Raw genomic sequence first — 14414 nt, forward strand, 5'->3', positions numbered from 1 at the left:
ACAAAGTTTTCTTTATCTGCAGCAGTTCCATCACGATCCGTAGCGCCGGGGTACTCCCAATCCAAGTCGAGACCATCGAAACCGTATTCATTTAAGAATTCCACAACACTGCTGATGAAGCTCTGGCGCCGCTCGGCCAGTGAAACGAGTTCGGAATATTTCGCACCACCCTCATTCCATCCTCCTATAGAGATTTCAAGCTTAAGGCTTGGATTCTTCTCTTTCAGTGCAGTGAAATTGCGGAAACCATTTTGGTCGACATCCACTTCGCTATCCAGAACTAGTACAGACCAATCGGTGTCATTAACTCCAATGAACGAGTAGATTAGATGCGTACACAGCTCAGTTGGAATATTTTCGGATACGTAACGTCCTATTCCTGGTCGATTGATAGCCCAGTCAGTGAAGTAGCAGACAATGCGCGCTGATTGTTCGCTGTTTGCGGTGCCGATGGCCACCGCCGTCAATGTCAAAGCGAGCAGCAATCGTTTAGCGGAAATGCCTAGAGATATTAAAAACAAAACCAAAAGAAAATTAAGATTTGGCAGCCCCTGAAACAAGTTCTCCCATACACAAATTTATGAGGCGATTATGCTAATAGTTTATCGAACTAGTTTTTAAAACTCCAATTCTACAGTTCCTTCGAGTTTAGCAAGCCCGCGGTAATAATAACATATGTTTAGTTAGTACTTTATAATTTTTCTAGTTTTCTTACCCATGATGTATTCTAACGTCTTAGCAGTCGAATGATAACAGACCTGGGCTCGCGCTTCGTATTTATTTGCAATTTTTCACGTAACTTCTGCCGGTTCTTATATACTTGTACAATAGTTCACACCCGCAAACATTATTTAAATAACTTGCCATCGTCTTATCGCCGTTATGTTACTATGTATATATGCAGTATATACATACATCTTTGTTTTTGTATGAGAGAAAGTTTATTATTAGCCTAATAAAACCTCAAGTTCTACCATATCGAAAAATTAAAAATTATTTATGTTGACTAATCGAGAAAAACGGCCGCTGTGGCTGAGTGGTTAGAGGTGCGTACGAGCACTCTGCAGGACCTAGGTTTGACGCCTGGTCGAAGTAACATCTAAATTAGAAAAATAATTAATGGTCGCCCCTCGGCAGGCATTGTCGAACTACCGAATGTATTTCTGCCATGAGAAAGCTTCTCATAAAATCCGTGTGCCATTCGGAGGCAGTGTGAAATTGTAGGCCCCCGCATTTGAGTTACAACTAGAGTTGCCAACATTTTCTCAGATATTTATAGTACTTTTTCAAAAAAATCTGACAAAATATAGTACACTTGAAATACATATATAGTATTTTTTCAAGAACAAGTAAAAATGCCTTTTATGTGTACATCTTTTTTCTGTATTATGCATTTCCTCAATAAAAAAAATATATTTCTTTGAAAGTATCATATGTTTTATCGCAATCAATATTTAAATTAATATAAATCAAAAGTTCGTTTTTTATTAGTGAGATATTCGCTTTATTTCTCTCATCTCACCATTTCACAATCTTAATAGAAAGGCCTCTCCCTGTGTATGCCGAAGTTGTAGGAATAGAGAGCATAAGCGAAATAATTTTAAATAAATTTGGTAAATACTTCTAAGTATTTTTAAAAATGGTGTAAATGGTATAAATGTCATCAATGTTAAAATATTTCCTTCTTAAAAATTACTGAAATATATTTTCGTGAAACGGGCCATAAGAAATATAACATTATTCAGTTAATAAAAACCTTAGATGAGCAAGTTTTTTTTCCAAAAATTCAGTTTATTTACACTTATTTTAGTGTTTTACTAATATTTCGTCAACAGGCATGCATTTGGAAAAACAATAAAGAAAGGATTATTAATTAAGCCCATATTTTAAAAGAAACGTAGGCATACAGCCTTATGATATGCGCTACAAAAACCTTACGCCTTTCGATACATAGTTTGTACAGGTGGAAAATTAACTACACTTAGGGAACTAAAAGCACATTAAATATGTGTATATGAATGTACATACATGTCTGTGCTAGTATGAGTTTGTTTTATAAATTGTTTTTTTTTTTTGTACGAATTATATGTAGATAAGAAAGCAAACATACGATCTTTATTAGACTTTTCTTTAATTGCACTGCCCCATTTACTACCCAGTGACCTTCGCGAAAAAAAACTCTGAAATCAGAAATTTCATTGTTTGTTAATAAAAGTTTATTTATGGACCCAAAACAAACTCACACCAACTTTTCTAAAATTGTGGAAACTGATAAACACGAAATACTATTTTTAAACATAACCAATTACTGAAACCAAATTTGCAATCACTTGGTAACAGAAGGAGCAATAAATGTATAATAATATGACGGCTCAGTGACGATAACCTAACCTAAAGGCATAGACAGACGACAACGTTAACTCCGATTAACGAAGCAGTTAATCCAATCAAAGTTGTACCCTGAACTTAACCTAAAGGTATTCTAAATTGGGGCGTACTTATCTTATCATTTCTATTGATTTATTTGCTTTTAATAAACCTTGGGAATGGTTTACAACAAAACAATTTTTACCGAAATATGTACTTTTTATGAAACGTTCAACGAAATTAGAATAAATTAGTTTCATTTCGGTCCATTTTCGCGTTCCAGGTACCATGAAAGTGGTAAATAATTCGTTTAGGGGTGAAATAACACGAACGGCAATAACGGACAGTAAAAAGCAATTTCAGAAGTGAACTAGAAGAAGAAACGGCTATAATGTCACCATTTCATAATGACGAAAGGATGGGAGGCACTTTCAAAATTGTATATGTACTTACAAATCCGTCCATTTAACTTGTTAATGTAATTGTTAAGTTTAAAAGTTGGTCTTATTGCTCAGCGAGAAATGAAATAAAGCAAATTTGTATTATTTCACGTTCAATTGGGAAATAACACAAATTTGCGTTATTGCCGTTTGTGTCATTTTGATTACATTCTCTTATCGGATCTCTCTTTCTTTTTTCAATATGTTGGCATTTTGATATTAGGGAATGTACTTTGAATGTACTAGCAAATCTAGAAGTACTAGTGAACCGGCATGGCGTTAAAATGCCCAAAATTTAATTTCAAAAACTTAAAAAATATTCCAAATGTTAGTAAGAGTTATAAGAGATCCGAGTGTCATGTTTCATCGAAACCGTGCAGCCGTTTCTGAATGTGGAGTAGTCTCGCATAGTGCATATTTTTATTTTCATCGAATTTTAAATCATCCTATACCTATGAAAAAAATTCTTATTAAAAAAAAAAAATAAAACTTTATCATACATCTACAGGCCAAGGTCTCTAATTTAACCTCTCATTTTTGAAATTCCCTTTCAAAAATGTTCTCAAACTAAAATCTTCTTAAATCTCTTTCGTCTGACATTGTGATACACATGTATTTCAATAAACGGATGAACTAATTCGAATTTGATTGTTCGAACAAATGGCAGACCCCCTAAGTAAAGTTTAGGAATAAATCCCTTTCAAACCCATTTAAATTTGCATCCATCTATTAATAGTTCATCCCACTTACTGAATAATTTGAATGTAAACATGAATAAACTAAAGATTTCTTATCATTCTTTCGTTTGACTACTGACTATTTTTATATTTCATATACTTTTTGAATTAGTTAATTGAATTAGACCTTTCAAATAGGTGGCAGCCCTCTTCGAAAGTATTTTCAAGCTTAATCATTGTTAACGCTCTTTGGCCGGACACTGCAATACATATTGCAATGAACTGATGAATTAAATGGAATTTTGATTTTCAAACATGTGGCAACCCCGCTAAACACAGTTCAGAAAAATAAAAATCTTTGAACCCCCATTCGACTGAAACCCATATTTTAATAATTTGAATTTAACTTTTTAAACAGGTGGCAACTCTTTTCGAAAAACTAACTGGGTGTTTGCACATCTACTTTAATGAGTTTATCAACGATGAAAATTGCTGCGTTATGAAAGTCGGATAAACAAAAGAGACAGAACGCTCTTTTATGAGAAGTAATATTTTGAGTGGTAGGGAGTGATAAATTTAGTTACACAGCGTTTTTTAGCTCACAAAAGAGGAAATCAAAATTAATTGCTTTGGAATTGAGTTGTGGTTAGGTGGAAGATGGAACTCCGTCTTATAAAACACATTTATTTCCCTCAGTGTAAATACCTAATAGTCGAATAATAAAATATCAAATGGATATGCAAAACGGAAGCGATTTGTTACCCGATTTCTTAGTTGCCCTATTTGCGATTCAAGTTGGCAGTTGTTGTTTTTATTATTAACCTCGTTGCTACAACAATCGTGTCAACGTCGTCGTTTCGTGTTGATGGGTATTGGGGAAAACTTTGCAATGCTATGCTTTGCCTTGCTACTTTTATTAGGGTTGTTGTCTATTACTATTGTTATTTTTCGCTGATTTACATGTCTTTGTTGTTAGTTTACATTGCCAATGCGCTGCTCACTACTTGCCACAAACATACCGTCCTCGTAAGAGGAGTGCAATCAATGCCAAAGTTCTTTATTTGCACCTATCCATACCATCGGTTGATGCCGAGCTGTAACGGAAGGTGCTGTTGGTGCCATCCCTAAATATTATTCCCATGCCGCTGTGTTGCCCGCTCAGCATTAACTTTGGCAACTTTTATCGCCACACTATTGTCATTTTATTGCTTTTTTTCGCAAAGTGAGCAGCGGCGCACTACACAACAGCTAAGAAAACTGCAATAAAATATAACAAGAACAACAACAACACGCTAATAAGTAAAAGCAGCTAGCAAGGCACAAAACATAGCCATAAGGAAGCGGGAATAAAATCACAACTGTCATACAAATTTCATGCTTGAATTATTCGCAAATTGATTTTCATAGCTTGGCGTTGAATCGCGCAGCACTGCGACTGTTTGTAAGTTGCCAGCGAAAAAGGGTTTCCGCAGCCCAGCACAAGGTGGCACACATTGCTGCAGGTGCAAGCGTAGCGAACACATCAAGGCGGTGGCTTTGCTGGGAGTAGCAACGGCGGCGGCGGCGACCAGCTAAGCAAACGGTTGAATAGCAGTCGGGCGGGCACACAGCCTTTGTGATACGGTTCAATGGCATTCCGGGTGTGGGCATTGGGCATTGGGCTTGCATGTTGGCGTTGCATGCGGCAAGTGGCATATATCACGTGCGCACAAGTAAAACAATTTTATTACGAGCTGCGCATAAAATCACAAGCCGACTTCATTTAAAGTAGTAGCTTTGCATTTATTCGGTTCTGCCACACAATTGTACCTGCCACCGTGCGCCACCGCCATTGAAATGGTAATGAGCGTTCAACTCGCTTCGGTTGGGTCGATGATGTTGGGCGCAAAGTACATGGAGCTCGTAAAAATTTGATTTGGTTAGCTGCCGGTTTTTGCTTCAACGTCATTTTTCTCCAATTCGCTTTGGTGGCAATTTGACAATTCGGCTGGCAAAAACTATATTTTTAATGAAAATTTTACGACACCATAGCAGCGAGCGATAAATGTTGCATGCTACTTGAGGAGCTGGCTGTTGGATTAAACATTGTTGCGCGGAAGTTTCTAATAAAAATTGGCAAATGCGCTTTGTACGTCAGGTTTACAATCATTTTATGGCACTTTTTCTTATTGTTAAATTTGCAGCAATTCTTGCCATACAAACTTCAAATTGCTAGTTACATATTTTGCCGCCTCAATTTTTCTCTCTCTCTCTCTCTCTTCATATTATGTGAAATGTTAATATATGTAATGACCTCCGCAGTGCCGCTTAGCTGTTCACTGACCAGAACTTCATTCATCACCAGAAACATTTGTTTCTCTGTCAAATAAATAAATAAACAGCGCAACTGTCACACGCTGGCTTATGACATCACCTTAATTGCTTGCCGCATGTGCTCTCACCGCCGCTACTGCCAGTTTACAGCATTAACAACAACGTTAATTCTATTGTCCTGCTAGCTGGGCACTGTTCACACGCTAGTTGAGGTGACAACCCAAAAATGTAAATGGTAATAATTTAGTCAATGTCACTTAGCCCTCAAAAACGTATTTACATATGTATGTACATTAGAGTGGCTCATTACGAATCTGAAGTCAATTTTTTTTAAATTCAAAATGGCGGATCCAATATGGCGATCAAATTAAAAAAAAAAGTTACAAAAATTAAAATTACTAATTGAAGCTCGTTTTCAGTGGGTTTCTGTGGTGACTAATTAGGAATCAGATCTCAGATTTGCAACATTCACAAATTGATTTGCGATTCGTAATCGGCGACCCCAAAAACTCTCGAACTAGATCTATTCTACCTGTTTTTTTTAGGGAGCAAGGTCCATTCTAACTGTCCAAGACAGGTGTGTAATTGAGGGAATGTTCCCCAATAATACCAGAGTAATTATATGTAAAAACCACCTTTTTACCTGCATTTAACATGTCACCAAAATAAAAAAAATTGAGAGCATCAGCGCGTTTATAAAAAAACCGACTAGCGGGACTTCTAAAAAAACTTTTTTTCAAAATACCGTTCTCTTTCTTTTTTATCACAAATAACAATATTCTGATGTAGCGTTTTTGAATTTCCAAATAGAGTGTTTTTGTGAACCACCCTAACGTACATATTTCTGGTTTGCTGGAAGAATGCTATAACTAAAAAATCTGAAATGCAATAAAAATCGCTGTGAAGTTTTAGTTAGATTTTAAGCATTGAGCAAAAATAATAAAAATTTATTTCAGTTGGCTCTTAACAAAATGTAAAGAAAAGCTGCAAGACAATCTTGCATTTATTATTTTTTTTCTTAGACAACGTAGAAGAAGAGCTTACGATTATTTACCCATACTTAAAAAAAAATGATACAAAACTGGGGAGTTTTATGTAACTGCTTTATATGCTTCTTCTTTTCTTTCTTTTTGTAAACAAATTTAAAAAAACTCAAGGCGGTTTGTGCAAACTCAGGTTATATGTAAAAAAAGTAACGCTCTTACAGTACATAGCAATCGGTCAGCATTGTCCGTCGGTTATAAGACTCATCCTAAGACTGAGTTTAGTATGGAGCGTAGGAATCAAAATATGTACATATCTAGGACTTTTAAACATTCTTCCTGGTGGAAATAAGTAATGAGCGTTTACCGAAATCCACCTCTTTTGTAAGGTCTTCAAATGCGTTGTCAAAACGAAAATGGTGAGCAAAAATGTCTTACGAAAATATTTCATTAATTTAAATTTTAACCCTATTTTTGCCTTTTCAAAAACCTTCCGGGAACCATATCTAAAACTTTTTTCATCCATAAAACAAAATTTTGCCTTTTTTTTCATTTTTTCTAATTTCTCGCCAAAGCGATTGTAAGTTCTAGAATGGATACACACCTGAGCTATGATAATAATATTATTATTATTATTTATCCCCAACAATAATAATAATGATAATATTAATATATGTATATTAAAATATATTTAACGTAAACTTCTGTCACCGGTTAAATACGCCTCGCGAATATAAACAAAATTTCTAAAAAAAAAAAGTTATAAGACAAATATTTTTTTGTCCCAAGTTCAGAAAAGAAAACAAGTGGATACTAGAAAAGAGTGCGCAGAATTAACTAGTATTAAAACCGTACGTAAAACTAGTTTTATTTGCTTTCAAAACATATGCCTTATTCTAGTGAAATAAGCGCAAGAAGCTGTGATAATAACCCTGCAGAAAAAAATATCAATTGATTAAAATAACCACCTTCTAGTTAGCATTTTTGCGGACTTTCGTTAAAAACCTGACTTCTAATTAGCTATGACAAAACTAACTTTAAATTAGTTGCAAAGTCGTGCAGAAGTCATGCAGACGTTATCGGGTGTTTGTTTTCTTTACAAGCTTCCATTTAAATATTCTCCTACAAAAAATACTTTCAATACACTTTTTTTCTACACTTCGCAAAGATTCTTTTTCGAATTCAGGTCAAATAAAGCAAGGATCGAAATTTTACATTATTATTTTGATGTTATGTCTGGTGGAATTCAAATGTGGGGCCACCTACAAAAGAACATGTAACCATATATGAAAATATGTAATGTTAAATAAAAAATAATAATAATAAAAATATTTAAAATAGAAAAAATCTTTCTTTTTTTATTGATAGCTTATGACCAAAAGTAGTTAGCGACAAGTTAGTTTGCATCTAATGAAGAGGAAAGCAGGGATCCATCGTGGGAGCCATCGCCACTCAAAATTAGTTAGTAATGGAAATAGAAAGGAAATAGTTAATAAATAGCTACCACTAGTCCACTGCTGGTTTGTTAATAGGTAGCTACAAACCATTTCCTGCAGGGGAGGAAACGAATTTTAGTGTCTTAGTTCTGGCAGAGAAAAGCAAATTCATACATAGTATGTACATACATACATACATAGCGATTTTCCATATTGGCAAAGCTGTTTTGAATATATTATTGATATTTTAAAACTACTTGCATAGATATGTATGTACATATATTATATATCCCTTCAAGACATGGCTGAGCTCGGCAACCAACACATTTGATCAATTTACATTACATTGTGTTTGAATGGTTCTTTCTGAACTGCAAAACACTTGATTGATTATTGAATGTGGAATAAGTGCACAACTCTGATACCGACACATCAAAAAACAAAAATGAATAACTAAAATAATGAATTAACACGAAAATAAATAAATCTAAGTGCCGTTTTCCAAGTGGGATATTAAAATCTATCTGTATTTCAAACAAAAATTGTGTTTAAATAGCAAATGAATTTTAAAAACTACTCGAGAAAACGACCCTTAGTCTTCCAATGGAAATCAACTGTCCTCCGTGTAAGGAGTATAAAATTGTAGGGCTGTTTTTTCTAACAAAACCAAATTTCAGTTAAGAAATTCGGCCAAACGCCTGCGAAAGATGCACAGCCAAGAATTTACATACATATGTATATGTATGTGTACTCAACAATATTTACCATTTAAATTTTATAAAGTACGAATTGATAGTTGTTATATGTACACAGCTGGTACAGATCAAAATAAAAAGTTTGCGCAAGTACTACATACAGATGTATGTACTAATGCTGATAATAAAAGTACATATATAGATGATGTAGTATCTAAATACACTTTTCCCCGATACACTTATATAAGATATATGTATGTGTACATGGGCAAAATGCGCCAAAAATTTATTTTCTGACAAATCCCCATTGGAACTGCACAAGTGTTGGTACATATATATGTATGAACATGTATTTTGACAAAACATAGTCTGTGATAGCTTGACTTTAGTTAAATAACCTTATGTATGTATTTACTTTTCGAAAACTTATTTTCTTTACTCGTATTTATTTAAAATTCATTTTAAACTACACCGGTCTTTCTTTGCTTGGTTAAGAGTTCAAATATTGTAAGGGGGAATGGATGGGAATGGATTAGTGCTTAATAGAGAAAATAGCCTATCTCGAGATGTATTGTTTTTCCAAATGTTAAGCCTAACGTAATAAACGATTTTCGTCAATTTAAGGCATACATTTTAATTTAAAATATTGTAGATGCAGCCGTGGACATAACTAGTCAAGTTGCAATAAAGACCTGTCTACAGTTTCTTCAGCACCAATTCGTCATTCCGTACCAGGTTCTGACTCCGGATGGTGTCCGCAGAAATTTGGAAGTATACGAGGATTGATAAAAACGTAAAAGAGATATTAACAGCAGGTTGACTAACCGTGCACGATGAACGAAGAACAGCCACGGAAATAAAAACGAGACAGAAGTTCAATTCCTAAATTAGTCTTGATGTTTCAATCTCAATACCAAACTGACTTTTGAAATACATTTAGGCTTTTCCCTTCACATCGATACGTTTTCTAGCCGATTTCATCCAGGCTAACATTTTTAGAACGCGGAAGTGTTTTGTAAGGTGTAATAGAACAGAACAGCGTACATACATATGTATGTATATATGTACCTTCATACTCGGATTCTTTTCATTAAATATCGTTTTACCTTTCTTAATTGCTATAAAAGTGGGTACGGATACTGTCCGATTTTGCTTATTCCAATATCAACCAATCTCTGGTCTGGATTTGTTGAACCACCTAACCAATTAGACACTAAAACAAGCATGTCAGAGGGCGGTGAGTCCACAAAATATGGATAGAAGAGCAAAATATAAAAATCGAAAATATATACTTATCTATTTACATATGTACGTACATATTTATAATCAAACTTTCTTCACTCCTTTTATTTCATTCTTTGCTCCAATTACAATCCAAAAACTATTTGCGGAAGGGCTGCCTTTACTGCTGGGCCTGCGCACACACAAGAAACCAGTGATCGGACTAAAAAAAAAATTCAGTGTGGTAGAATCTGGAAAAAAGTGTGCTAGATTAAAAAAAATGTGGTAGATCTCAGGTTTTAGATCAAATTTTGTACAAAAATTAAAGAAATTCTGCAAGATTTCACCCAAAATGCAAGCTTTTTAATTAGACTCTAAAAAAATTAATTTTTGTATAATAAAGTGCAAGATTGAAGTTGCTAAGAATTGGGTTGAATTTTGGCACTATTTTTCCTCGACGGTGTAAAGCAGTTTCTTCCATATCAAGATATTTTAAGAGATTCCTGCAACCATGTGGAGTGCTGCCAACTTTTCTTTCCACATCACATCACAATGTAGCAAACAAATGTGGTACGTTCCAGAAACCGCTACTTGAAATTTACCGATTCTGATGCACTTAAATTTGATAATACTTTCACGAAATTCGCCGTTTTTTAACATTTTCGCTATAAATTCTTTTTATGAATCATATATTTTGCAACTTAACACAATAAAACCACGTTTCCTATCGAAAAATTGATTATTGAGAAAATTTACTATTTTACTGTTTATTTTATCCTCCCATTCGGCTTTGTTTACTTATACTTGAGCAACAATTTCATAGCCGCCGGGAATGCGGAATCTTGTATTATATCATTCTTGTTACCATCAAGTGTTAAGTGTTGAACAATTTTTGCTCTTAAAATTAACAAAAATTATGTCGAGCAAAAATAAAACTACTCAAAAACGAGAATATGTGGTAGATTTCTGACCTTGAGTGGTTGATGTGGTAGATGCTCAAAAAAGCGGCAGATCCGATCACTGCCGGATACGTTCGATACTGTTGCTGTGGTAATTGTTGAAGATTTCTGTGCGCCATTTTTCTCGAATCATTGCAATTTTTTTAATAGACATTAAATTGCAGAAATGAGAAATACATTAATTTATATTGCGGCAACGAACGAAGCAATTTGCAACATCTGCTGTGGCAGAGAACAACAAAAAAATAATAATAAGCAAAAAAAAAAATTACAAAATCATGATTGAAGCAATGAAGAAGCAAAGAGAGATGGAGGCTGCCAATTCGTAAAAGAGAAGGGTGAACAATTTTGATTTTTTTGCTTTTGAGTTTTTGGATGCTGACGAGCAGCATCGTAAATCGCCTCTTTGAGGCAACTTGTCATCGGCAACTGCGCCAACCGATGCTTGCCAGCTTGCTGATGATTTGTAAGTTTCTTGTGTTCGCTGCACTAAGAAAAAAGCGTATTTTTAGTTTTTCTATGTTAGCGGTTCGAAATTATTAAACAGAAAAAGTGATTTTTAAACAAACTTAAACATAAGTATGTATGTTTGATCGATCACAGAGTGGTGTTGTCTAGAAAATTTCAAACAACGCCACTCTGTAGCTTGTGTTGTCTAGAAATTTATTATAGAGAATGATTTCAGCCTAATAAAAAATTTCCACACAACCCCACTCTGTAAATAAATAGCAAAAATTAATTTGTACAAACGCTTGATTAAAAGCGAACATTTGAAAGCGCACTTATATGTTGTGCTTGTGGCTGAAAGCGCAGAGATGCTTACTATAAATGGTTGCTGCCAAGAGTTCCCAGGTTCAAATCTCATTGGGCTGAACATATAATTTAACATTTTTATTTTCGGTTTTTCTTAATTGTGAAAAAGCATCTGTGAAGTGCACAACGAAATCGTGTCCCAACGAAAAAATTTCCAAAAATGAATCTTTTCAAAGAAAACAAAAGCTTGTTTGGCGCAAAATCATATGTGCCTTTGTTTGAAACAAAGACGAAATGGTTTATTTTTTTCTCAGTGTGGTGTTTGGTGCTTTAATGTACATTCATTGAGCTACTATAAAAGCAAAATAAAGAAGTTATGTTTTCAATACGAAACGGAGTTTAATACGAAACAAAGCAACAAACATTTAAACGGCACACATTCAGAGCAAATATATCGAATTTAAATATTATTGTGTATTGTATATCTTTAAACTAGCAAACAATTTCAAAAGCTTGTATTAAAAAAAATTCATATTCCAAAAAAAGAGAAACAAATAATAATCACCCCTCTTCTTAATCACTCCTTTTTTGGGGCTACTTGAAGTCGCCAACAACCCCAGCCCCATAAGAGGAATGTTCGACAAGAAAGCGAACAGTTATCACCGGATATCTTGCGGAAAGTCATGGAAAATGCGATTAAGTGGGCATAAATGTTTAGCAACACTGGCGGCAGCCACCACTTCAGGATATAATCTTTTCCACTCAAAAATAAATATTTCCATCACTCAAATCAAAATCAATTTTTTTTTAAGTAAAAATGTTATTAAAAAACAAATTTGGATGATTAATTTTGCGCCACTTTGTACATACTTACACTGTTGAATGTGCCGTAAATTACCAAACATTACGCGATTGTCGTAATTTGCTTCATTAGGCTACCAGAAAATGTTCACCAATCTATTCACATCTAAGTATGTATTTAATTGTTTGGATGATTGTAAAACTTCTCAGAAATCTATGTTCAACAAAGATTAAGACCAGTTTTCGGACCACTTTGTCTATCAGGTTCTCTATATAGTAATCTACGTTAAATGTGTTTATTTAGGCTGATACCAAGATTATAGATTAAATAATTTTGTATTCCATTATCGGCCGGCGAAACATGTTGCACATTGAACAGTTGCATGTTGCAAGTTGGCAGTACTCTCGCTTGTTGCACAATTTATCAGCGGAATATCAGTGGCTATAGCAGCAACGGGAAAATTTCAAAATACGACTAAGTTACCAATCAGTGACAGCAGCTACGACAGCAGCTAAAACAGCCATAGCAACAACAACAATGACAACTACAGCGCCAATGATTTCCTTATACGCCACATCATCGTCGTCAACGCCATCATCATTAGAGTCATTTGGCAGCAGATCGACAAGTAAATATGCGCTGAACGCCGAACAACATGCAACAACAACAACAACAACAACAACAACAACCGCAATAACAACTGCCAAAGAAAGGAATGTAAATATGCGACAAGCAGCGCGTAAACTAATCTGCCACATCTTGTCTGGGTGACTGCCACAACGAAAAAAAAAAAACAAAAAAGCAACCAACAACAGCAGCAGTGTTTACTAAATAAATCGATGCAGAAAGCCGTTAACCCGATGTATGACAGAGTTATAAACTGGCATGAGCATTATTTGTGTGATAGAATGGGTACTTACGTATGTACCAATGAGTGTGTGTGTGTGTGTGTGCTTGCGATTGCGATTGCGCTCCATGTTGCACCACAAAGCTAAACGCCACGCATTGGTGCAATCTCCTCCAATGCCGCAAGCCCCTTAAGCAACTTAAATAGTAGACGGTGCGGTTAATCTATTGGCCACAACACAAACTGGATTTAATGAGCGCCACTGAACGATGCTTGTGGCTGTGTGAACCACGTTATGCGCGCGGGCAATTGTTCGCGCCTGGCAATGCATTTCTTCGCGACTTTCTTTCCACGCAAACTCCGTCCAATTAACAAGTTGCCGCCGCAACGGCCATGGGGCGCTAAGCAAAAGATGATCCAAATTGTTTGCGCAAACAAATCTTTTAATAATCTACCAGCACAATAGCCGGTCCGTTGGGAATGCTGACAGGTTGGTGAAATGCCTGAGAATAAGAAGCGACGCAACGCTAAAGTTTTTCACGTAGAAATTTAACGTCTGCTTTTCATTGCGAGAGATTGAGCAAGTAATCATTACCGGCGAACAGGCGATGTTAGGTGATTTACTCACGTAATGTGTTTATATATATGTATAACGGTTACGGTTATGGTAATGGTTACGGCTATGGCGTTATGGTATGTCACCACTAATTTAACCGTATGAATGGAGCACCACAACCGATTAGAGTTTAAAGGATTGTCAGAGCAGTGGATAATATCTCGAAGTGAATATAAATCGAACAGTCTGAAGTGGGGTTTTCCGCAAACAATGAAATAGCAACTACTGGGAAAGTGTTAAAACGAAGTAAAAGATAATATCAGGCAGGTTCTGCAATTCATTTCAATAAAAGTCACTTCGAATTC

The 14414-nt window shown here is 35.1% G+C and overlaps 1 protein-coding gene across 1 annotated transcript in view; it reads right to left on the bottom strand.

Moving 5' to 3' along the window:
* Positions 1-719, bottom strand: part of LOC118734411 (endochitinase-like) — a 24072-nt gene extending 23353 nt beyond the window's left edge. Inside the window, exons 1-2 of the mRNA XM_036464134.1 lie at positions 716-719; positions 3-502 (exon numbers count right to left, since the gene is read on the bottom strand). Coding sequence (XP_036320027.1) covers positions 3-502; positions 716-719 — 504 coding nt within the window. The remainder of the gene's footprint in view (positions 1-2; positions 503-715) is intronic.
* Positions 720-14414: the final 13695 nt, after the last annotated feature.

Source organism: Rhagoletis pomonella, unplaced genomic scaffold (genome assembly GCF_013731165.1).
Source record: "Rhagoletis pomonella isolate Grant_MI unplaced genomic scaffold, Rhpom_1.0 Rhpom_scaffold_00002, whole genome shotgun sequence".
NCBI lineage: Eukaryota > Metazoa > Arthropoda > Insecta > Diptera > Tephritidae > Rhagoletis > Rhagoletis pomonella.